Source organism: Phlebotomus argentipes, unplaced genomic scaffold, assembly GCF_947086385.1.
Source record: "Phlebotomus argentipes unplaced genomic scaffold, Phlebotomus argentipes genome assembly contig_5, whole genome shotgun sequence".
In the NCBI taxonomy this organism is placed as follows: domain Eukaryota; kingdom Metazoa; phylum Arthropoda; class Insecta; order Diptera; family Psychodidae; genus Phlebotomus; species Phlebotomus argentipes.
This window is the reverse complement of record NW_026776165.1, coordinates 6,248,229-6,269,758: the sequence shown is the minus strand read 5'-3', so window position 1 is coordinate 6,269,758 and position 21,530 is coordinate 6,248,229. Positions and strand designations below refer to the sequence as shown.

The following is a 21,530-nucleotide window of genomic DNA, read 5'->3' as shown; positions in this document are numbered from 1 at the left end:
AATTTATCGTAGCTTCGAAAAACTTTTTGCTCGCCCATCCAAATGGGAGGCTCTCGCTCTGGGGGCAAAAATCGGTTGGAATTTATCACAAGGAGGGTTAGATAAGGCTGGGTGATAAAGATTCCCTGGAAGTTGTGCGGCTGTATTTAGGGAAGCGCACTGATACCGCTATCTCGAGTGGCTGCACTGCATATCAATTAACACGAATGCTGAGCGCTTCAGCTTCACGCTGACGTCTTTTGACCTTTTCGAGTTCACACGGCATTTGGCTTTGACGACAATACAGTCGAAAAGACAATTCTGATAAAATGAGCGGCAATTTTTATGCTAAATTAATCACAAAATCAACGAAGGGACATGAGTTGTGAAAATATGCTACAAAGTCCATGCACAATTTCACTCTTGTCGTATGAAATTCATGAGAATAATGCAGGACAGTCCGATGATTGTCTCTATCAACATTATCAAAATTTTACAAAATGCTCAACACTTGTAATGAAATAAAGTATGAAAAACTTTCCTTCAATAATCAGACAGAATGTCATAGGATTGTCTATCGGCGGTCAGAATTAATGCCTAGTGTAAATCTTCGAGATATCAACTTTTGTTTCATATGTAATAAATAAAAATCCATCAATTCGTGTAGATAAACCATAAGCGCATTATAGAATTCAGTAATTCTTAAAATAATCAAGTTTCTGGACTGTTTGCGTATTTCGCGCTCTGCATCTCGCGATTTCCCGCCACGCCATCGCGATATATCGATATATCATTGGACTGAACTATCCGACTGTCAAATAGGGAAACATACATGAAACATAGTGAAAAAAAAGCCCGGAAAAGGCATGAAAAATGGGATGATGGGTTCCTACGGAAAAAATCGTGAAAAATCTTATGACGAATTTATTGAACATGGCTGGATATACTATAGTTGCTAATCTCTAAACAATCAAACAATCCCACGGGCTGTGAGGAATATATCCCTGGATTTACCTAGACCACCTAAGGCACTTCCAATGTTAATGTCATTGAGTCTTTCCCATCTTGTCCCTCGTAGCTTAGGATTCATTGAGGACATGTCACCTGACACCCTGGGGATTCGTCTCTTGACACACTTGTTTCAGTCGAGGGACGCCAGTCAATGGGGAACTACAGATTGCGGATTTTCCACCCTTATTTTAGACTTAGACGTTAGTAAAACAGCACAATAGACCCTAGATGTTTTGTAGCTTTGTTCGAGATTGAAATAGTGTGGATTTTCTGTGAATTATGGGAAGTGTTTTGACATAACCTTAATCATGAGGGGTCAGTGAAAGTGCCTCCGATTTTCTTCGGGGTGGACATAGGGGAGACACCAATTGCGCAATAAGCTGGAGAAAATAAGACAAAAAGGAGTGACAAAATGCCAGATTATCAGTTGATACCCTTCAGAATAACCACCCAGAGGGTAAACGTTGGAGAAAGCAGTTTCCGGATGTCAAAGGCTAACTTTCACTGACTTTTCAGGTGGTGATTGTGTCTGTAACAGCCGGGATTGCTCTGCTGGGTATCTTGGCGAGGTACTTGAGACGCCGTCGCACAGTGCGTCCGCCCAGGAGGACCAGGAAGCTGCCCGGCGGCAGGAGGACAAGGAATAGCCTGAGAAGTCCCAATGATGCAATTTCAGTGGCGGGCTCGAAGGCCAGCGCGAGGAGTGTCAGTCCTGGAGGCAGCATCTTAGCACTCTCTGACCGTCTGTCCCTGGCCTCTGGATCCCTGGGAGCGGGAGTCTTGAGTGCTTCCACGCCACTGACTTCTCAGCAACTCGGAGTGCTCGGTATGGAAGCGCTGGAAAACGTAATAACGCACTGGGAAGACGCACTGGCCGCTCACTGCACGGCGTCAGGGGTTCTGGTTGTGGGCTCCTCCGAGGAGTCTGAGTTCTGTCTGGAGATTCAGAACCTCCTGGACGTGGCGTATAGTTTGCAGGTGGGATTACAAGGATTCCCAGTGATAATCTTGTGGTAAATGTTTCTCTGCCTCCCTGTAGGACCAGAGCGAGCTCCTCTTCCTCGACCAGAGGTCGGTGCTCTTCCGGGAGGAGAGTTGTGTGGTGGAAGAGGACGTGACTCGCGGCAAGAGGAGTGGCAGTGATCCAAATCTCGATTCGGCGGAGAGTTTCGCATCGGCTCTCGACCAGGTGGCGGATTTGAGGGAGTTCGAGGAGTTCACGGAGGTGTTTGCCGCCTCAGCGGATAAGTATCCGTTTTACCAGAGCGCCTTGCGTCACATGGAGGAGCATCCTGTGCCTTATCGCACAATGCGAACGGAGTTGGTGACTTGTTCGACGGATCTCGAGTACCTGGGGAAGCTGCACTGCCTCAGGCTGGCCTTTCAGCTGCTCTTCCGCGATGACAGCACCAGCCGATGGGTGGCGGACACCGGCAGGCAGATCCTCACGGATCTCATGTGCCTCGGAGACAAGGATCCCAAGGACTTTCTCGTGGGTTACGAGGAGATGATGACCTTCCTGCAGGACGACACCAATTGGCCGGCTATTGAGCGAGAACTCGAGACGAGGAATGTCAAGGCGATGACTTTTTTCGATGTCGTCCTGGACTTTATCATCCTGGACTCGTTTAAGGACTTGGATTCCCCACCCGCGAGCGTGATAGCCGTGTGTCAGAACCGCTTCCTCTCGAATGGCTTCAAGGAGACCGCCCTGACCACGGCGGTGTGGTCAGTGCTGAAGGCCAAGAGGCGCCTGCTCAAGTATCCGAATGGCTTTATGGCCCACTTCTATCAGATCTCCGAGCAAATTTCACCGCTCATGGCGTGGGGATTCTTCGGACCGGACGACAATCTGCGCGAAGTGTGCCACTACTTCAGGGATGAGACCATTGGCTTCCTGAAGGACATCTTCAGCTTCCAGAAGTGTCGCTTCACGAGCGTGGAAGAGCTCTCAGAGGACATCCTGAAACACATGCGGCAGCGGGTGGACAATATTGGAGTGAAGTTCAGTAATTAGTCGACGCAGTTTTTAACAATAAATAACAAGTTAGCGAATGGGATTAGATTTTTTTTTCCTTCGCCTCGATTTTCCTGACTTTCCTGGCTTCCTGGAGGAGTGAGGTTATGCGATGTGGTGGCGGGAATGTTGCTCTAGCGGAAATTCTGAGAAACACCGTCGTGAAACCGAAGACAGTCGAGGATTTTGCGAAGTGTGACATTCTCGGAAAAACTCCCCGCACGACAAAACAATCCACTCAATCCAGGTTTTTCCGCACCTTTCCGGCATTTTTCCTGATATTTCACCATAGATAAATGATCTGTCATCTGGGAGAGAAGTGATTGATACGCGAAGACAAATAGAAAACATTTGCAATGCCAAAGAAGAGGAAAGGTCGCGGAGGAAAGGCTTCCGGGCGTGCGGCAAAAGTTCCGGAAGCCGCCAAGAGCGCCCCAGAGCCTGAGGTGAGTTCTTAAATGTGTTCAAATTGTGTGGAATTTAATAATTGTTGTGATTCTTCAGCAGGTGGAGGAGGATGTGAAGGAGCACTCGGCGGAACTCGAAGTTCCGGATCTGTCGGACACAGTGGAGATAATGATGCTGGACGATTCAACGTCAAATGACGGATTGGGGAATGGGGAATACGATATAAAGGATGATTCTGTGTATGATCTGGAACAGCAGATGTCTCAGAAAATGTCCTCGAGTGAATTTGACTTTGAGGAAGAAATTCCGGTGTTCAAATTTGAAAAGTTTGGTGCGGAGGAGCTTCACGAGAAGGTGCAGAAGATCAAATTGGAGCCTGTTGAGGAAGTGAAGGTGGAAGCAGCGGAGGAAAAGAAGGCGGAAGCAGTGGAGGAAATGGAGACAGACGTGAGTAGTTCCCTTCCGGAAGCCACATCAACCACTCCGGAGAATCACAGTAAAGAATCCACGCCCAATATTCGACGATCCACGCGAATTAAGAGCATCTCCAAGACAAAGCAACGCTCTCATGGTCACGGATTGGTGCGGGACAAGGAGAAATTCCTGCCCAAGGCGACGCCAGAGGAGGCAAAGCCCATGAAGGTGAAGTCCAGGTGGCGGCATTCGGCGGAGATCGAGCAGAAGCTGTCCGAAGCACTGCCAGAGGTGGAGGTGAAGGCGGAAAAGGGGCCCGAAGAGGCACAGGAGAAGAAGGAGGAACTCGAGAAGGCCAGGAAGGAGGAACTTGAGCAGAAACTGAAGCAATTCCTGCCCATTCGTGACAATATTTATCAGTGCGAGAGGAATGTGAGCAAGGATGCGAAGAAGATGCTGTGCGATTGCTTCCTCACGCCCGAGGACATGGACAGAGGTGAGCTGGGATGCGGTGAGGATTGCCTGAATCGCCTGCTGATGATCGAGTGTGGCTCCAAGTGTGTTGTGGGCGATCGATGCACAAACAGGCGCTTCCAGAAGTACCAATATTCGCCCTGTCGTGTGTTCAACACAGAGAAGAAAGGCCTGGGCATCATGGCCACGGACACAATCCTAGCTGGGGACTTTGTGATGGAGTATGTGGGTGAAGTGCTGAACTCGAAGCAGTTTGAAGTGCGCGCGGCCAATTATTCCAAGGACAAGAACATCCATTACTACTTCATGGCTCTGCGAAGTGACGCCGTGATCGATGCCACGGTGAAGGGAAATATCTCCAGATTCATCAATCACTCGTGTGATCCCAATGCCGAGACGCAGAAGTGGACAGTGAACGGAGAGTTGAGGATTGGCTTCTTTGCCACGCGGAGCATTGCGCCTGGAGAGGAGATCACGTTCGATTATCAGTATCAGAGGTATGGCAAGGAGGCGCAGAAGTGCTTCTGTGAGGCGGATAACTGTCGTGGGTGGATTGGAGAGGAGCCCGATTCCACAGATGAGGAAGAGGATGAAGAGGATGCCGATGATGAGGGAAGTGAGGCTGAGGGAAGTGCCGGAGAGGCAGATGAGGCGGAAAAGATGCCACAGGAAGCAAAAGTCCCGACGAAACCACGCCGGAAGGAGCCCAAACCGAGAACACCGGCTGTCAGGAAGACGCCAGTGCGTCGTCGAAGAGCGGGCAAGAAGAAGCGCCCTGAGATTCTCGATGATCCCGATCTGGACGATGAGATTGACTTGCTGACGGTGACTGGATTGAAGAATCAGGCACACACATTGAAACTGAGTCGATTGATGGTGAGAGCAAAGGTCCTGGAGGCAAGGAGGCGTCTTCTGAATCTCCTGCGGTACGGAGAGTTCCCTTGTCGTCGCCTCTTCCTGGACTACCACGGCTTGAGACTCCTAAGCGGCTGGATGGCGGACGGAGCGGCCGCTGAGAGTGTCTCGTTCCGTTTGGAGCTGCTGGAAACGCTAAAGACACTGCCCATCTCCAATAAGACAGTCCTCAAGGAGACTGGAGTGTTGGGAAGTGTGGAAAAGTGGATGGGATTGGCTGATGCCACACCGCCGACAGATTCTCCGTCAGATAAGAGTACAGAAAGTCCTCCGAGTGAATCCAGTGCTGCTCAGACGCCTCAAGAGACGCCCCAAGAACAGCCACAAGAACCACCTCTTCATGAAGTGTCTCAGGAAACGGTCCAGGCGTCAAATCAGGAGGGAGTGGCTCAGGAGAAGCAACAGCCAGCGGAGACAGTCCAGGAAACCAGTGAGTTTTTACTTCGACACCAGATAAATTTATGTTATTCCTCATATTCACCTTTTCTTTCAGCTCCAGCTTTGCCTCCTGTTCCTGTCGAAGATACAGAAGCGCTGAATGTCAGCATTAAGGATCTGGGAAAGTCACTGTTGGAGAAGTGGCTGAGTCTGCCCGAAGTGTTCAGGATTCCGAAGAAGGAGCGCATTGAGCAGATGAAGGAGCACGAGCGCGAGGCTGATCTCAAGTACATGGCGCTGGGATTGCATATGGATGATGAGGCGCGCGGGGAGGAGAATCGCAGCAATGCCAGGTACAAGAATGCCAAGGAGGAGCCGAGGAAGATTCCGACGGAGGTGAAGCGCGACCGTGTCGAAGATCAGTGGATGAGCAAAGCGCAGCGCCGGCGATTGTTCGCCATGCAAGCGGCTGAGCAGATGGCGGTGCGCCGGCGGATGGACGAGTGGGCGCATCATGAGTTCCGGTGCTCGTATTTCGGTCTGGATCCGTACGCCACGCCGTCAGAGGACATCCCGTCGTGGGTGGATCCGGAGACGGGACAGTGGTTCGCCTATGACTTGACTGAGGTGGAGACGCCCAAGAGTTATGCTCACATTCCGGCGCCTCAGCGGCCGACGTCGATCAACATTGAGGATTATGATCTGCCACAGCTGGACTTGCCTGAGGGTTGGGAGTACGCGCTGGACACGAAGGGGCAGATCTACTACTATCACAGGAAGATCAGGATATGCCAATGGGAGACGCCTATCAGGATTCTGCCACTGGGCGAGCAAGAGGCCGCCAGGGCGGGCAGTGGATCGGAGATGATTGAGGGCGCGGATGAGGGCGGGGACAGTAGCACCACGGACACGTGTGACAGCGAAGAGGAGGCGCTGGAAAAGAGGATTGCCAGGATAAAGAGTCTGCAGAAGATGGGGATCGCTGCATCGGTCATTGGTGAGTGGTTCAAGACGTGCTGAAAGATTTCATTTGAATTTGAGTTGTTCATTCGTTTTCAGCTAAACTGAATCTCTGCGATCCGGACAGTGAGGAGGAGATGGAGAAGCCCGATGGAGAGGAGAGACCAGGAGAAGCTGCAAGAATACGGTGTCGAACAAGATTGGCAGAGTATCGGGAAATTAGTGTAAGTGTGACACAAGATCGTCTGTATGGGATTTCCTGGTATGATCTTTCGTGCTTACTTTTCGCAGCCTCGTCGTGAGGAGGACAAGCTGTACAGCCAGATGGAGATGAAGCGCTATCGGGAGACCAAAGAGAAGTTGAGGCGCCGAAAAGAGGCGCTGCGGAAGCGAAAATTGACTCCAGGCGCCGATGGAGTGTCTGAGGAGGAGGACAAGGAGTCCGAGGAGGCGAAGAAGACTGAAGATTCGAGTGCTGTGTGCGATTCCACGTCAGATCTGCTGATTGAGAAGATTGTCTTGGGCAACAGTCGAGTGGATGAACTTGACGAGCCGTTGATGCGCGGCGAAAGAGGGAAGCAGAAGATGCAGCGCAAGAAAAGACACTTGAGGCACAAGTTGAAGAGTGTGAAGAAGCTGAAGACAGACAATCCTGTAGTGGATCCTCAGGATGCCAATGTGTTGGCAAAGAAGATTAAGGATCAATTTAAGCTGAATATCGCGAGCTGTATTGTGCAACATCTGAATCCATACAGAAAAGACACATGCACTGTCGGTAGGATAACAAATAATGACGATTTCAAGCACTTGGCGAGAAAGGTGAGTCCTCGGGTGATCCCTGACGCCCTCCACTGGAGTGTCTTAATCACGATTTTTTCCTTATCCTTGCAGTTGAGCCACTTTGTGATGTTAAAAGAGCTGAAGCACTGCAACAATGTGACTGAACTCACGGTCACGGAGTCAGTGAAGCAGAAATCCCGCGAATTTATTCGCAAGTACATGGCGAAGTTCGGTGAGATTTACGTGAAGCCTGAGAATGAACCGGAATACAAGGATTAGGCTCTGCATAGCGTTAAGTTTAGTGCGTGAATGTAAAGGATTTTAAGTAAACGGATATATTTGAATTTTTAGTACTCCACGCGCGGTGCTGCCTCTGGCGGCTGAGATGAGGTACCAAGGATTGTAGTGCTGTCTCGCTCTTTTTCTCTTTCCGGGTGTCAAACGCAGAAAGTAAGTCTGCCGTGTGGCTGTATTTTCATCACTTTTTCGTGGGTTTTTCCTCGATTTCCGCAAAGAAGAGTGGTTAAACACGCTATTTAATTGATGTTTTATAGATTTGTGTTAAAATCTAGCGTGAATTTCTGTGGAAATTGAGGAAAACCCGATGTAAAAGTGAGACTATTCGGCGTGGCCATTGTTATGGGCACCTAACCTCACTTTTTAAGGGAGCTAATTTTTCCTGCTCTTCCAGGACCAAAATGAGGAAGATTATGAAATCTGGGAAGGTGGTGCTGGTCCTCAGTGGACGGTACGCCGGCAGGAAAGCCATCATTGTGCGGACCTTTGATGATGGCACGTCAGACAAGCAGTTTGGCCACGCTCTCGTGGCAGGAATCGATCGATACCCTCGTAAAGTGACCGGCAGCATGGGCAAGGCGAAGCTAAAGAAGAAGTCCAAGATCAAGCCTTTCCTCAAGGTGGGTTTTCACATCTTTTCCATCACTGCTGGGTGAATACTGATTGAGGGTTTTCTCTTTTTTCCAGCTCCTGAACTACAACCATTTGATGCCCACACGTTACAGCGTCGACATCCCGTTCGAAAAGGTGAGCGTGAGAGATCTTAAGGATCCAGTGAAGAGGAAAACTCACCGCTTCCAGACGCGCGTCAAGTTCGAAGAAAGATACAAGGCAGGAAAGAACAAGTGGTTCTTCCAGAAGCTCAGATTCTAGGTATGTTCCGGGAACTGACGATTTGTGAGGAATTGGTTTATAATAAAAGTGGGCTTATTATAGACTGAAAATTGCGCCTCACCACAAGACTTTATTCCTTTTCTACACATTCTTCATCTTCCTGAACTTGCACATCATCCGCTTTATCTTTGTCCCTCTCGAAGAGGAGAATCAACTCCATGTGCGGCGTGTGGGGAAACATATCGACTGGCAGGGCTTTCTTCAGCTTGAATGGCGCCCCTTTCATTGTCTTCGAGCACGGACGCATCAAATCCAACCAATTCTTGGTCACGAACTTCGGAGCGCAGGAAACATACACGAGTCTGTTGAGATTTCGGGCATTTCTCAGTTGCAGAATTGATTTTGCATGCAATCCAGCTCGTGGTGGATCCACAACGGCCAGGACATCACCTGAAGTCACGCGATTCATGAGGCTGAAGATGAAATCATCTGAATTGCCAGTGAAGAAGTCACAGTTGTCAATTCCATTGGATTCAGCGTTGAATTTGGCATCCTTCACGGCTTCCTCGATGATCTCCACGCCCAGAATGGCTTTGCAGTGCTTGGCGAAGCACAGACCGATTGTCCCAGCGCCACAGCAGATGTCCAGGACAGTTGTCTCCTTCCCCACGGCGCCCAGTTCAATGATGCTGCTGTACAGCACTTCGGCCGCCGGTGTGTTGATCTGGAAGAAGGATTCGGGGCTGATGCGGAACTTGAGCCCATGAATCTCATCTGTGATGTGATTCTGCCCATGGAGGGCCAACATGAGGTCCTTCTTGTTCTCCTTGTCCTTTTTCCGCATGTCTTGGTAGAAGAGTGAGCTCACATTCAGCATCTTTCCTGGTCCTTCCGCGAAGAACACTTTCACGTCCTTCTGCAGCTCGTGCGCTTCCTCTTCGGCGAGAACTTTCCCATTCACACCAACAATAAGCATGATTTCATTGCTTGTGAAGGACAATCGCGTGACAAATTGCCGAAACACTCCCGTCTGGTGTTCAGGATTGAAGACATCGTGCTTGGATGAGCGCACAAACTGCTGAAACATCCTCACAGCCATCTTCACCCTGTCCGGGATGTGCTTCAGCTCATCCACCGGACACACCTCCACGAAGCCCGTTGCATAGCTGCCCAGCCGGAAGCCCACGACGTCCTCACCGTTGGCATCGCGTCCCACGGAGAATTCACACTTATTCCTGTAGCCACACACCAGCGGAGACGCCCTTATCTGCTCCAATTCGCACGGAAGTCCGCCAAAGTGTTTCCTCACCTCCTCAATTTCCTGCCTTTGGCTGCTGCACGCCATCCAGTGCTGCCCTGAGAACTTCTTCAGCAGATTCTCCACCTCAGACTGCTTCTGCTTCAGCTGATCTTCATAGGACAAGTGCGCCAGCGCTGTTGTGCACTCAGCAATGGTTTTGGCCTTTTTGCCACCACTGCCCAGCTCTCCATCGGCATTCCTCTTCCTCACCAGTGGATCAGGAGCGGGCTTGGCTTCGAAAGCCACAAGTTCCTTCCCCTTCCACGACATCCCATTCAGTGCTTTGATGCCCTGATCTCTGGCTTCGCTGGAGCGGAAGCAAATGTAGATCCACGGATTGTTCCTCTTGATGAGCTTGATTTTGGCAAAGTCCAGCTTTAGCTTGTGCAGGAGCTTGCGCAATTCCTGAAGATGAGATTATTTGGGGAAAATACACTCCAGATTATCTGTTTTCTTTTTTTCTATAGATTTTCATGATTTTCTCACCCCCATTCCATAATGCTTCGGCAGATTCTTCACTTCAATCTTGAAGATTTCAGACGTGAAACCTTGGTTAATGTATGCAAATTCATCACTTTCCGCCTTCGCAGGTTCTTCTATCTCCATAATTTGCGATAATTTCCTCGTTTTCCGCCCTCACGTGTGTGTATTTTGTTGTTTTTCCACGCCGGTTGACGTTCACCTCAGTGACGGCAGCGCCAGTGCACCCAAAAGCGGCGGCTGTCGGGGAAGCGTCGTATTGGCGCTGCAGTCGACCAATCAGAGCTCCCCACGAGAGTACAGTTGAATCCCTGTGTCGACTTTTCCCATTTCCTCACCGGATTATCGCCATTTCCACCCCATTGAGCACGACGGAAGTCTCGCAGCCATCACCGAAATACTCACAGGTGAGACAATGGATCGCAATTGGCACGCAGGGAGGCCTTGGCAGGAAGTCGCCGGGTCGGGTGAAGTGGGGTTTATCTGTTGCTTGTGCCACGTTCAAGTCCCACGTCTCCCACGGCACTTCCTTCAGTCCGTGAGCATTTCACCATCGAGTGACAATCTCCATTCACTTGTGCTCTTCACAGCGAAGCCATCAGACCGGCCGGCAGTCCCCGGGTGTGAATATTATACGTACACTCTACATTAGTGCAACATGAAGCTTTTTGCTCTTTTGAGCGTCCTCGTGACCCTCCTGGCCAGGATCCACTGCGAGGCGGAGGTGAAGGTGGAGGACGGCGTGCTGGTGCTCACCAAAGACAACTTTAAGGAAGTCACAGAGAAGAATGAATTTGTCCTCGTGGAATTCTGTAAGTAACATCACAAAGAAGCGCATGCAGAAGACAAAGCCCCACGAAGAAGGTCTGGAGGGGCTCTTTTGCCATGAGATGCAGTGGGATTTTCTGCGAGAAATCAACCCAGGGTCATTCACCCTCTCAATTCTCGGGTTTTTTCCACTGTCTGGCAGGGAGGCGCCACCCCAAGGGGCCCCTCTACACCCCAATCAATCGTTCTGCATGCCCGCGACACCCCCATTTTGTCTACTTCCCACGGAAAACCACCCGGAGTGGTGCCCCTCAAATCCCGCTTCCATATTGTTTGAGGAGTTGGAAGAAAGGTGACGTGTCACGTCCAACATGAGAGCGCGTGCGAGAGCGAGACGGAGATTCTGCGATGGCGACATCTCTCAGTATCATCCCGTATCATCTCAGCCGGCTCTCTCTCTATTCCCCTCCTCATTTCCATATTCTATCCATTCCGCCATTTATCACTCTATTCTCGCTTGGAATCCTGCTTTTCTCGTTTCGGCCGCCCTCCTGGCATTGCCCGGGTGGAGAAATCACGTTCCCAGGGACGAGCAGGTGCCGGGAGAGCTTGAATTGGTCATGTTTGCTTTATCATTGAGCGCTATTTCACGACATTTTTGAGCACTTCCCCGGTCTTATCAATGAATTTCTGAGCCCGTGTGTTGTTCCCCAGATAAGGCACAACCTAATTGCCGCGGCCCGAGGGGAATTGAGGGCTGACAAGTGCACGAAAAACAGCCCCGCAAATTTATTGCAATGTTGTGTGTGGTCAAATATAGGGCATGACGAGGCGATTTTGGCCTATGCAAGACGTGATGATAGATTGTGACTTTGAAATTGTTTGCTAAAAGTGTCCTTCGAGAGGTCATTAGCTTCAGGTCAAAAGCTGCAGAACAACATTAGAAAGATTAGAATTAATTTATCACACTATAAACAGTTTATTAACATTTTGTGGGGAGAAAATCAATCGATTTGGTTCTTGGACAAATCTTAAGAACCCCTTAAAAACTCTTACATTATGTGCAAATTTAATACACTAGAAATAAAATAGAGAAGAAAATTGAGAAGAAAAAACCTTCATAATTAGATTTATGTGGAGAAGTTGCAAAATAAATGCGAGATTGCTAAAGATTGCTAAATCTTTTTGTGTCTCAATGCCTGCTAAGCAGCTTCCTTTGTCTCTTCTTACAGATGCTCCGTGGTGCGGACACTGCAAAGCCCTGGCGCCTGAGTACGCCAAGGCCGCCAAGACGCTGGCCGAGCGCGAATCGGACATCAAGCTGGCCAAGGTGGACGCCACGGAGGAGAGCGAGCTGGCCGAAGAGCACGGAGTGCGCGGTTATCCTACGCTGAAGTTCTTCCGCAAGGGCAGCGTGATCGACTACACCGGCGGCCGCCAGGCTGATGATATCGTCACGTGGCTGAGCAAGAAGACCGGGCCGCCGGCGCTGGAGCTGGAGACTGTGGAGGCGGCCGAGAAGTTCCTGGAGGACAACCAAGTGGTGGTGGTGGGCTTCTTCAAGGATCGCGAGTCTGACGCCGCCAAGGCCTTCCTGGCTGTGGCCAATGCCGTGGATGAGTATCCGTTCGGTGTGACGAGCAACGAGGATGTGTACAAGAAGTACGAGGCCAAGTGCGGATCTGTGGTGCTGTTCAAGAAGTTCGACGAGGGCAAGGTGTTCTTCGAGGGTGACGTTGAGGAGGAGAAGCTGAAGAAGTTCGTGCTCAGCGAATCCATGCCACTCGTGGTGGACTTCAATCATGACTCAGCTCAGCGCATCTTTGGTGGCGAGATCAAGAATCACCTGCTGTTCTTCCTGTCCAAGGAGAAGGGTGACTTCGAGAAGTATGCCGAGCCTGCCAAGGCGGTGGCCAAGAATTTCCGCGAGCACGTGCTGTTTGTCTCCATCAATTCTGACGAGGAGGACCACCAGAGGATCCTGGAGTTCTTCGGCATGAAGAAGGAGGAGGTGCCGGCCGTGAGGCTGATTCATCTGGAGGAGGACATGGCCAAGTACAAGCCTGAGAAGAAGGATCTGTCGCCGGAGTATGTGAAGCAGTTCGTGCAGGACTTCCTCGATGGCAAACTCAAGCAGCATCTGTTGAGCCAAGATCTGCCTGACGATTGGGACAAGGAGCCCGTGAAGGTGCTGGTGTCCACGAACTTCGACGAGGTGGCGCTGGATAAGGAGAAGGACGTCCTGGTGGAGTTCTATGCGCCCTGGTGTGGACACTGCAAGCAACTGGCACCGATCTTCGATCAGCTGGGCGAGAAGTTCAAGGATAACGATAAGGTGGTGATCGCCAAGATGGACGCCACGGCTAACGAACTGGAGCACACCAAGATCTCTTCTTTCCCCACGCTCAAGTTCTACAAGAAGGGCGACAATGCCGTTGTGGACTACAATGGCGAGAGGACTCTGGAAGCCCTCGCGAAATTTGTGGAGTCTGGCGGAAGCACTCCAGCCACATCTGAGGAAGAGGTAAAAGAATTGCTCGCGCTTGAATCACTTGTATTCCATGCTGGATCATTCTTTCTTTTTTTCTTTGCCCATTCCAGGAAGAGGACGCGAAGGCGGATGAGCACGCAAAGGACGAATTGTAGACTTCCGGAAGCGATTGAGAGAGGGATGATATAAAGTGTGTGAATGCGGCAAAAGCGTAGATTAACGGTGTGAAAGAGTCCCTCTCGGAACCTCTTTCCCTTCTCACAAACTCTCCTCGTTTCACTTCTTCTATTTTTTTTAACCTATAATTCCCCTTCTCATTTTGTTGTAAGTCTTTTTTTTTTGTAAAAGAGTACCAAGAAGAAAGCTAGAGTTTAGTGACTAATATTTCGAGATGAGAGCAAAAGTATATATTATATAGAAATTTGTGTAAATGGAATAATCGAGACTGTTAAGAGAATTTTTCATCGAGGAAATCCACGGAAGACCGTGAATGCCTCACACTGCAGTGTTTACTAACATTCCCTACAGAGCGACTATATACTTGATTGATATTCTATCTCTTAACTTATTTCATCTTTAAGAGAGGTATTAAAATGGCACAAGAGAAAAAAAGGGTCTGTAGCAGAGCGCATTTCTACTGAGAAATTGAATAAAATGATTGGGAAAGAGAGTGATTACAATAGTTTTCAACCATGCTATTTATGTACTTCTGCCTCCAATGTGAAGTATTTTAAAAATAAAATTTTTTACAAAATTTAAGTGCTGGTCTTTAAAGGGTTGGGCGTTTAAACATTAATCATTAAAATTCTGGAACGAATGATGAAACCATTCCAGCCGCTAGATGGTGCAGCTGGCCTTTGAGGTTAGAAAACGTGTGTGATTTGTTTACAACACGAGGTTTCTCATCTGCTGTGTAGTTTTGTGGCCATGGGGAGTCCCCAATTGACGGAAACCTCAGACACAGAGGCAGAACAGATACCCAGGAAGTCTAGGATTAACTACACTTGTCCCTGGGAGGGATGCAAGAGAGGATTCCGGCGTGAAAATGAATTTGACCGGCACTTCTTCAGTCATACTGGAATTGTGAGTAAAAAAAAAAAGTCCCTCCAGGCGCCCCCGTTTTTCTAGTAAATCGTTGTCAATTGTAGAAAAAATACACCTGCGAAGTGGAGGGATGCACCAAAAGCTACATAATCACTGACCATCTAAGACGACATGTGAAAGCTTCTCATGAAACCATTGGTCCGGAAGAGATTTCCTGCTCAGTGCCTGATTGCACGATGATCTTCACCACTAGGAGCAATATGATGAGGCATTTTAGGAAGAAACATGAGAATCCTCGGGTGTTTAGCTGCTTGGACTGTCAGGAGGTGTTCAGGAGGAAGGATCAGTTGAGGAGGCATCGAATGCAGCACACTGGACAGTTTCCTCACGTCTGTGACGTTTGTGGTAAAGGATTTCTCAATCTGAAGGCTTTCAAATCTCATGGAGTGGTTCATCGACAACTCAAGTGTCCTCAGTGCGAAGTGAAAGTCAACAACTGGACGGAATTGGTGACTCATCGTCGACGAGAGCATCAGAAGGTGTTCAAATGTGCTTCTTGCGATAAGGAATTCCACACGAAGGGCCGCCTGAGGAGTCATGAAGTCACTCATCTGCCCAGAGAACAACAGCCTAGCTTCATTTGTGACTTGTGCGACCGCGAGTACAGCCGGAAATCTAATCTCGCTGCTCACATTCACACAGTTCATGAGAATAAGAAGTTCTCCTGCAATGTGTGCCAAGCTACTCTGTCCACCAACCGAAGGCTGAAGGAGCACATCACGAAAATTCACTCAAAAGAGCCAAAAAAGCCTCGCCAAGCGCCACAGAGACCAAGAAATAGGAGAAAAGATGCAGGAAAATCAAGGATCTCTATGGCTTCCATGCTCGCGGGCGTGTCAGCACCTCCAGAAGTGGAGAAAATGCTGCTGAAGAATGAAGGAAACTGTTTGGAGCTGGATTACTCTCCTGTTCTGCTCAGTGGATCAGCCACTGACACGGAATCTGAGATGGGATTCCCATTGTCAGGCATGCGAGTTACTGTGAAGGGTCATATATAGGAAATGTATCATGAATTGTCCAAAAGAAAAGTATATTTTCAATGAAAAGCTTATGTTTTTAGTTTCACTGGAATTCCATATATTCAAGTTGAATGCTGTGAGTTTTGATTGTGATCCCTGTCACCAGTGGCGCTGTCTGATGACAGCGCGAGTGTGTTTTTTTTGGGTGAGAAAATGAAGTGCGTGTGAGGTTTTCAGTGCATATTTCTTTCATTTCTGCATCATCACGAGCATCTTTCATGCCAAATGTGTTCAGGAAGACTAGCTGGTGAGGTGTAGTGTTGGAAAAGTCACGATGACCTCTAAGATGAGCGGTGAGTTGACTGGAAAAGCGCGTGGGCTTTTGACATGTCACTGATGGGGCGCCTTTCTAATTGTGCCACCCTCATTTGCCACAGGAAAGCCTCCCCTGGCCATGAATAGTGTGGGGGAGAAGAACAAGAAGTGGCAGCTGGAGCTGCTGATGGAGCGTTTGCGGTCGAAGGCGTCCAATAAGTCATTTCCAGAACTGGCCAAGTCTGTTCGGATGGCATTGTTGGTGAGTCTCTGATGGATTCCGGGGAGTCTTCTGGCAGATGATTGACTGATTTGTGGTGACTTGCAGGAGAAGCGGTATGCACTGGATGCCGTGGAGAAGGCGAATCTGCAGAAGTGCTTGGACAGTATGCAGCACTGCATAAAAGTGACCACGCGTCAGGGCCTTGTGGAGCGTCTGGAGAGTCTCACGCGGCAACTGGGACTGAAATTCATGGAGGACTCGTCAGGACTATTCATCTCCTCAGACATGTTCTACTTGGAGATCGTGCTGGACGCCAATGGAGCTGTGCAGGACGTGAAGGTGCATCATGAGTGCAAGATTGAGCAGCAATCCTGCAGTGAATTGGTGAATTGTTTGGTGAATGGAGATTTCGCGGACTTCACCACTCAACTTGAGGGCTTGGCGTCCATTTATCAACTCAACGCTGAGCCCAAGATCAAGAGCAAAGCCTTCGTGGCGCTGCAAGCACTGGAAACCGATCTGTATAATCTGTACAAGCTGCAGAGTTTCTACAAGGATCCCACGGCTCTGCTCCTGCAATCTGCCATTGGTGTGGTGCAGAAGAGACGCGGCGGTCATTCAATGAAGTTGACGTACTTCGTGTCGCCTTATGAGCTGTTGGATGCCGAAGCGAAGACTCTGACGCCTCTCACAGTGGATGGCATTCACTCGCGAAAGCTGGGAACAAGTGTGACGGTGAATCTGGAGGCTTCGGCGGCCAATAAGCTGCAGATTCAGTCGATCCTCACAGTGGCACAGGACGGAGGACCTGTTTACGCACCTCTTGGCACACTCAACTCCACCATGCTGCCCGCCAGCTTCGTGCTGACGCTGAACAAGAAGATGCCCATGACGTTGTCGCTGGTGCAACAGCTGACGCAGATCACCGAGCTGTCTTTTGGTCCTGATCCCACCGCGGCGGAGCCCCTGCTGGGCCTAATCGCTGGCGAGGCGATCGATGGCGAACCTGTGGGCGGTTCTAAAGGCATGTTTGTCACATTGCCGGACCAGAATCACTGCTATTTCCTCACTGAGGGTGACTCGCTGAAGGGAATTGTTGTCGCCAGTGTTCCCTTCACGGAACCCATGCACGTGCCCAAGATCATCAAACTCCTGCGCCAACAAGCGCTATTCAACACTTTCATCTCCAGCTGCATTCGGGCCAACAGTCGTCACGATCCGGACAGCACCACGGTGTTTGAAGTGAGTGCTCTCTCTTGTCAGCACCTCATTGTGTCTCTGGAGCATCCGTATGACGAGTCAATGGCCACGGTGGAGTTCAATCTCACGGACGTGATGAATATTCAGTGTCGCATCTTTGCTCCTGGCAGGACTTATGACAGTTTGAGTGGCAAATTAAGTCGCGTGGCACAGAAGACATTGTCAATTCCCGTAACAATGCGCGCCTTGCTCAAGGCATGGGAGCAAGAGAGTACTCTTCAGGGCCAGAGGGGCTTCGATCAGGGGAATTTTAGTCTTGCGCTCGGCTCCGGTGATCCGGGCAGTCGAAATGGGAGTGTTTCGAATGACTTCAGTAAGTCTTCAGACTCCAAACCAGCGTCCAACGTCAGCAGATCGCTGTTCTCGGACGAAGGGGCGACTGAAGAGGCGGAAGATGCTGTGGGCGATGAGGATGCCGCTGAGGATGGCGCGAGTGGATTTGGCGAGACGGATTTGGATGTGTTTGACGCCGAAGTGGCGGCGGAGGCGCTGAGTGAGGCGGGAGCTTTTCAGGTGGTCACGGCGAGTGACGGGAGTGGGAAGAGTACGAAGAAGCGACGCGTGGAGGAGGATTTTTGGAAGAGCCCAAAGAGTAATGTGCTGGACGAGATGAGTGGGAGCGGCAGCAACAGTGACTCCAACTCTTTGGGCGCTGAATTGGCTGACGGTGGAGTCACGGCGTCCAGCTGGAAGTCCGACGTGGAGGCGACGTCCTTCAACATCAGTCCGTCGCGCGAGCTCGATGGCACGTCGGATGGCGAGGCGGAGACTGAGAGTGGCGATGGGGGCAAGAAGAAGAAGCGCTCCCGCGATGAGAGTGGTGAGAAGAGCCTGATGCCACCATTTGTGAGTATCACGCCCATCTCCACGGCTCCGTCGACGAACTTTAGTTCAGTTCTGGCTGGCATTGGTCTGGACAGGAGGCCAGGAATTGAGATTATTCCGCTGGGAGCGACGCAGAATCTCTCGTCTAGCATCACAATAACGCCCATCAATGCATCGAGTGCGCCCAAGGAGAAGAAGTCTTCGTCGTCGTCATCCAAGAGCTCCTCAAAGTCGTCCGACGAGCGGAAACTGGAGAAGAAGAAGAAGAGGAAGAGGGAAGACAGCCCAATGGGACCACCGGATGCTCTTAATAAGCCAGTGAGTGTAAGCATAAAGGGGTCCGATGGGGCGCCGCTGTCGCCTTCGGGATTGCTAAGGAAATTCTCGTCGTCGTCGCCGAAGCAATCGAGTCCCAAACATTCGGGATTGCAGAGTCCCAAGCAATATTCATCGGCGTCGCCCAAACACAGCAGTGGCACGGGATCTGGGAAGCCGAGCATGTCGGCTCTCAAGTCTGCCACGAGCTCGCCGAGTGGCAAGAGTGGTGGTGGTGAGAAGAAGTCTTCCAGCTCTTCGTCTTCTGGCGCATCGTCGCGGGACAAGGAGAGAAGCGAGAAGAAGTCCAGCCGCAGCGACAGTCCGAAGATGAAGGCGTCGTCGGTGAAGCTGAAGCAGATCGATCTCAGTTCGGCCTTTCAGCTGTCTGGCATGGACGCGGCGGGTTTGCAGGATCTCAACAAGTCCTCGCCGCCAAGTCAGACGAAGAACCGCAAAGGTTTGGGCCTCAGTGCGGTGATTGACAAGCTGAAGCTGGCGCAGAATCAGACGGACGAGCCGAAGGAGAAATCACCGCCGAAGGGGGACGGCGTGTCGCCCACATCGTCATCGTACATGGTGAAGCCGAGTCTGGACGGTATGAAGATCACCATCAACAAGACGCGCAACAAGGAGTCCTCGCCAAAGACCAGCGACTCGAAGTTGGGTCTGAGCGCGAGTTCCGGTGGCGGCAGTGGATCCAATTCACCCAAAACCCACACAGGTGAATTTTCAATCTCTTCCTCTGTAGATGGTACAAAAGGAATTTAGTGCATGAGACTGTTTCTAGAGGTTAATTCATGGTGCTTGTTCCTCTCTTGACGTTTTTTTTTTCATCTTTTGTAGAATAAAAGCACTTTTGACTCTGACTTTCTTTGCCTTTCTAACATAGGACTCTTGTGTTAACCCCTTTAGAGCCTCTTTCCTCGCCAAAAATCTCTCGAAAATTGATGATTGATCCTCATTGAAAGTAGGAAAACTCTTATTCTGATGCTTATCAAAGGGTCTTTTCTTATTGGAATGATGAGAAGAAGATCTAATTTGTAGATGGTAGTGTTGAAGAATTGATTGAAATTGATCCAATTTTATCCAAAGCATTCGTTTGATTCTTCCTTTTTTTCAAATAATAGTCAGACTTTTCAAAAATAAACTTCTTCTGGTCATTTAGAAGTGATAAATAAAGTAATTTAGTTGCTTTAAAGAAGGTAAATCTTAATTGTTGGTTTGCAAACTTTATCTTCTCATAGAATTTCAGTTCTGCCTAGATTGCAAAAGCTAGATTTTTTTTTAATTCCCTTCTTTGCTCATGTTTAATACTCAACTCACGCTCTTGTTCGACACTAAAAACTAATGAAAAAAATAGTCTGTTTGTCAAATTTAAATCATTTTCTCTGTTAGGTAAGTTTTCTGTGTTGAAAACGCCTTTAAACAGACTTTGATGTGATGTTTTTTATTCTTGAACACGGAGAGGGTTAAATCACGGGAATTTCTGGGAATTTGCGAAATCTGAAGAAGCATGAGGTTTTGGTGCATGTGGAGATGCTGAGGAGGAGTCTGGTTGACTCTCAACGTCTTTGCAGGTCTGAAACCTGGCGTCAACAGTGGCCCAGCGTCGAAGAAATCCCAGCAAAACTCCTCCGCCACGTCGAAATCATCTGGCGCGTCAGACTCCAGTCGACCGACCTTCCAGAAGTCCAACTCTTCCGGCAGCTTGTCCAGCTCGTCTAAGGGCGGTGGGAATGGGGGTGGCTTCACCAAGACGAGCTCAGGCAGCGATCTGTCCAAGGCCAGTTCAGTGAATCATGGCTCTGAGGCGGGAAAGCGCGCTGAGAAGTCAAAGGCGCCGTCCAGGAACACTTTCGAGAGTGTCTTCCTGCAGGCCAATCGAGAGGCGGACGCAGTGAAGAAGCTTGCGTTCGGCGGAACGACAATTGAGGGTTTCATGAAGGCGCTGGACAAGAAGTTTCAGATTCCCAAGCTGTCCGCCAGGTCGGCGTCCACGGATGAGGTGAAGAAGGAGATGCGGCCGGCATCGTCGTCTTCGGCGCCCACGACGCCCATTCCGCAGATGATGGCCTCGCCCACGGGCAGCAACAGTGGCTCTGGCAGCTTCCAAGGCGTCAGTGGGGGTGTAACGAAGATGCTGGCTGAGTATCTGACTAAGGACATGCCCGGCAAGTATCCCTTCGGCACGAGCGCCTCGGGCGGCGGCAACACGGGCTCGTCGCCGAAGTACGGCGGTGTCTTCAGCTCTGAGATTTCTCTGGGCAAGAGTCTGAGTCAGGATTCACTGAATCGCGACACTGGCGTGCGATCTAATCCCTCAACACCCACATCCCTCGTAGCGTCGCCCTTTCCCTCGCCAGTGGCCATTTCGCGCTCTTCTGCGGACTCTCCGGCTCATGATTCGAGCAAGTCGAGCCTCACGAAGGACTCCACGAACTCACCGCTGGCCACAATGCGCCCTCCTTCGGCACCGCCGACACCCGTTCAGGCCTCCTCTGGCGACTCCGGAGCACTGGACTTCTCCACACGCGCTCCTCCGCCGCCCACGAAGACTTCCTCCTCCATTTCCACCTTCCCGCCGTCGCCTAGCGTTTCGCTGCACATCGTCAAGTCGCCAGTTCCGTCGCCGCTCGTCATCCCGTCGCCCCACTCGGGCTCGCCGTGCATCACAGACGACGAGCTGATGGACGAGGCGCTGGTGGGCATCAGTGGCAAATGACACTCCGCCTCCCAGTCCACATGCCTCGTGCTCGAGATCAGCCTGAGTTTCGCCGCGGCGCGGCACACAAGCGTTTCACACATAAGTTATAAAGTACAAAATATGCTATTTAGGAGTGAGCGTGGCCGAAGAGTGATGGAAGCGTGACGAGAGGAAGAGAGAGAGAGAGAGAAATAGAGATGTCCATATTTTTTTGGAGAATTGAGAGATGAGGATAGAATCTTGAAAAGACTCTCCAGTTGAAGCGAATCTTGACGTTATGAATTGTCTTGTAGAACAAACACACATTTTTTTTTAC

The 21,530-nt window shown here is 50.1% G+C and overlaps 7 protein-coding genes across 8 annotated transcripts; 6 read left to right on the top strand and 1 right to left on the bottom strand.

Annotated features, from left to right (window-relative positions):
- The first annotated feature begins 1,089 nt into the window (after window positions 1–1,089).
- LOC132265740 (mitoguardin) lies at window positions 1,090–3,050 on the top strand. The gene is made up of 3 exons (XM_059766508.1): window positions 1,090–1,447; window positions 1,507–1,968; window positions 2,030–3,050. Exons 1-3 carry the CDS (start codon window positions 1,403–1,405, stop codon window positions 3,005–3,007), a joined length of 1,485 nt encoding a protein of 494 aa, XP_059622491.1. The 5' UTR covers window positions 1,090–1,402; the 3' UTR covers window positions 3,008–3,050.
- Window positions 3,051–3,202: 152 nt separating this feature from the next.
- On the top strand, window positions 3,203–7,619 carry LOC132256285 (probable histone-lysine N-methyltransferase CG1716). Of its 2 annotated transcripts, none has more exons than XM_059752618.1 (6): window positions 3,203–3,453; window positions 3,515–5,648; window positions 5,712–6,593; window positions 6,656–6,780; window positions 6,848–7,375; window positions 7,448–7,619. In XM_059752618.1, the coding sequence occupies exons 1-6, from the start codon at window positions 3,364–3,366 to the stop codon at window positions 7,613–7,615; spliced, it is 3,927 nt and encodes a 1,308-aa protein (XP_059608601.1). In that variant the 5' UTR covers window positions 3,203–3,363; the 3' UTR covers window positions 7,616–7,619. The 2 variants fall into 2 exon arrangements, with proteins under 2 accessions (XP_059608601.1, XP_059608600.1); XM_059752617.1 differs by having other exon boundaries at window positions 3,512–5,648.
- Window positions 7,620–7,674: 55 nt separating this feature from the next.
- On the top strand, window positions 7,675–8,577 carry LOC132256289 (large ribosomal subunit protein eL27). The gene is made up of 3 exons (XM_059752621.1): window positions 7,675–7,786; window positions 8,028–8,253; window positions 8,321–8,577. Exons 2-3 carry the CDS (start codon window positions 8,035–8,037, stop codon window positions 8,504–8,506), a joined length of 405 nt encoding a protein of 134 aa, XP_059608604.1. The 5' UTR covers window positions 7,675–7,786; window positions 8,028–8,034; the 3' UTR covers window positions 8,507–8,577.
- Window positions 8,569–10,484, bottom strand: LOC132256286 (tRNA (uracil-5-)-methyltransferase homolog A). The gene is made up of 2 exons (XM_059752619.1): window positions 10,254–10,484; window positions 8,569–10,172 (listed from the first exon to the last, which is right to left on the bottom strand). The coding sequence occupies exons 1-2, from the start codon at window positions 10,371–10,373 to the stop codon at window positions 8,598–8,600; spliced, it is 1,695 nt and encodes a 564-aa protein (XP_059608602.1). The 5' UTR covers window positions 10,374–10,484; the 3' UTR covers window positions 8,569–8,597.
- A 53-nt stretch (window positions 10,485–10,537) lies between these two features.
- Window positions 10,538–14,180, top strand: LOC132256287 (protein disulfide-isomerase). Its single transcript, XM_059752620.1, has 4 exons — window positions 10,538–10,654; window positions 10,838–11,059; window positions 12,248–13,539; window positions 13,617–14,180. Exons 2-4 carry the CDS (start codon window positions 10,906–10,908, stop codon window positions 13,659–13,661), a joined length of 1,491 nt encoding a protein of 496 aa, XP_059608603.1. The 5' UTR covers window positions 10,538–10,654; window positions 10,838–10,905; the 3' UTR covers window positions 13,662–14,180.
- A 183-nt stretch (window positions 14,181–14,363) lies between these two features.
- LOC132256303 (oocyte zinc finger protein XlCOF26-like) lies at window positions 14,364–15,651 on the top strand. The gene is made up of 2 exons (XM_059752640.1): window positions 14,364–14,589; window positions 14,655–15,651. Exons 1-2 carry the CDS (start codon window positions 14,434–14,436, stop codon window positions 15,606–15,608), a joined length of 1,110 nt encoding a protein of 369 aa, XP_059608623.1. The 5' UTR covers window positions 14,364–14,433; the 3' UTR covers window positions 15,609–15,651.
- An 84-nt stretch (window positions 15,652–15,735) lies between these two features.
- Window positions 15,736–21,523, top strand: LOC132256301 (mediator of RNA polymerase II transcription subunit 1). Its single transcript, XM_059752638.1, has 4 exons — window positions 15,736–15,922; window positions 16,007–16,146; window positions 16,213–19,231; window positions 20,088–21,523. The coding sequence occupies exons 1-4, from the start codon at window positions 15,904–15,906 to the stop codon at window positions 21,230–21,232; spliced, it is 4,323 nt and encodes a 1,440-aa protein (XP_059608621.1). The 5' UTR covers window positions 15,736–15,903; the 3' UTR covers window positions 21,233–21,523.
- Window positions 21,524–21,530: the final 7 nt, after the last annotated feature.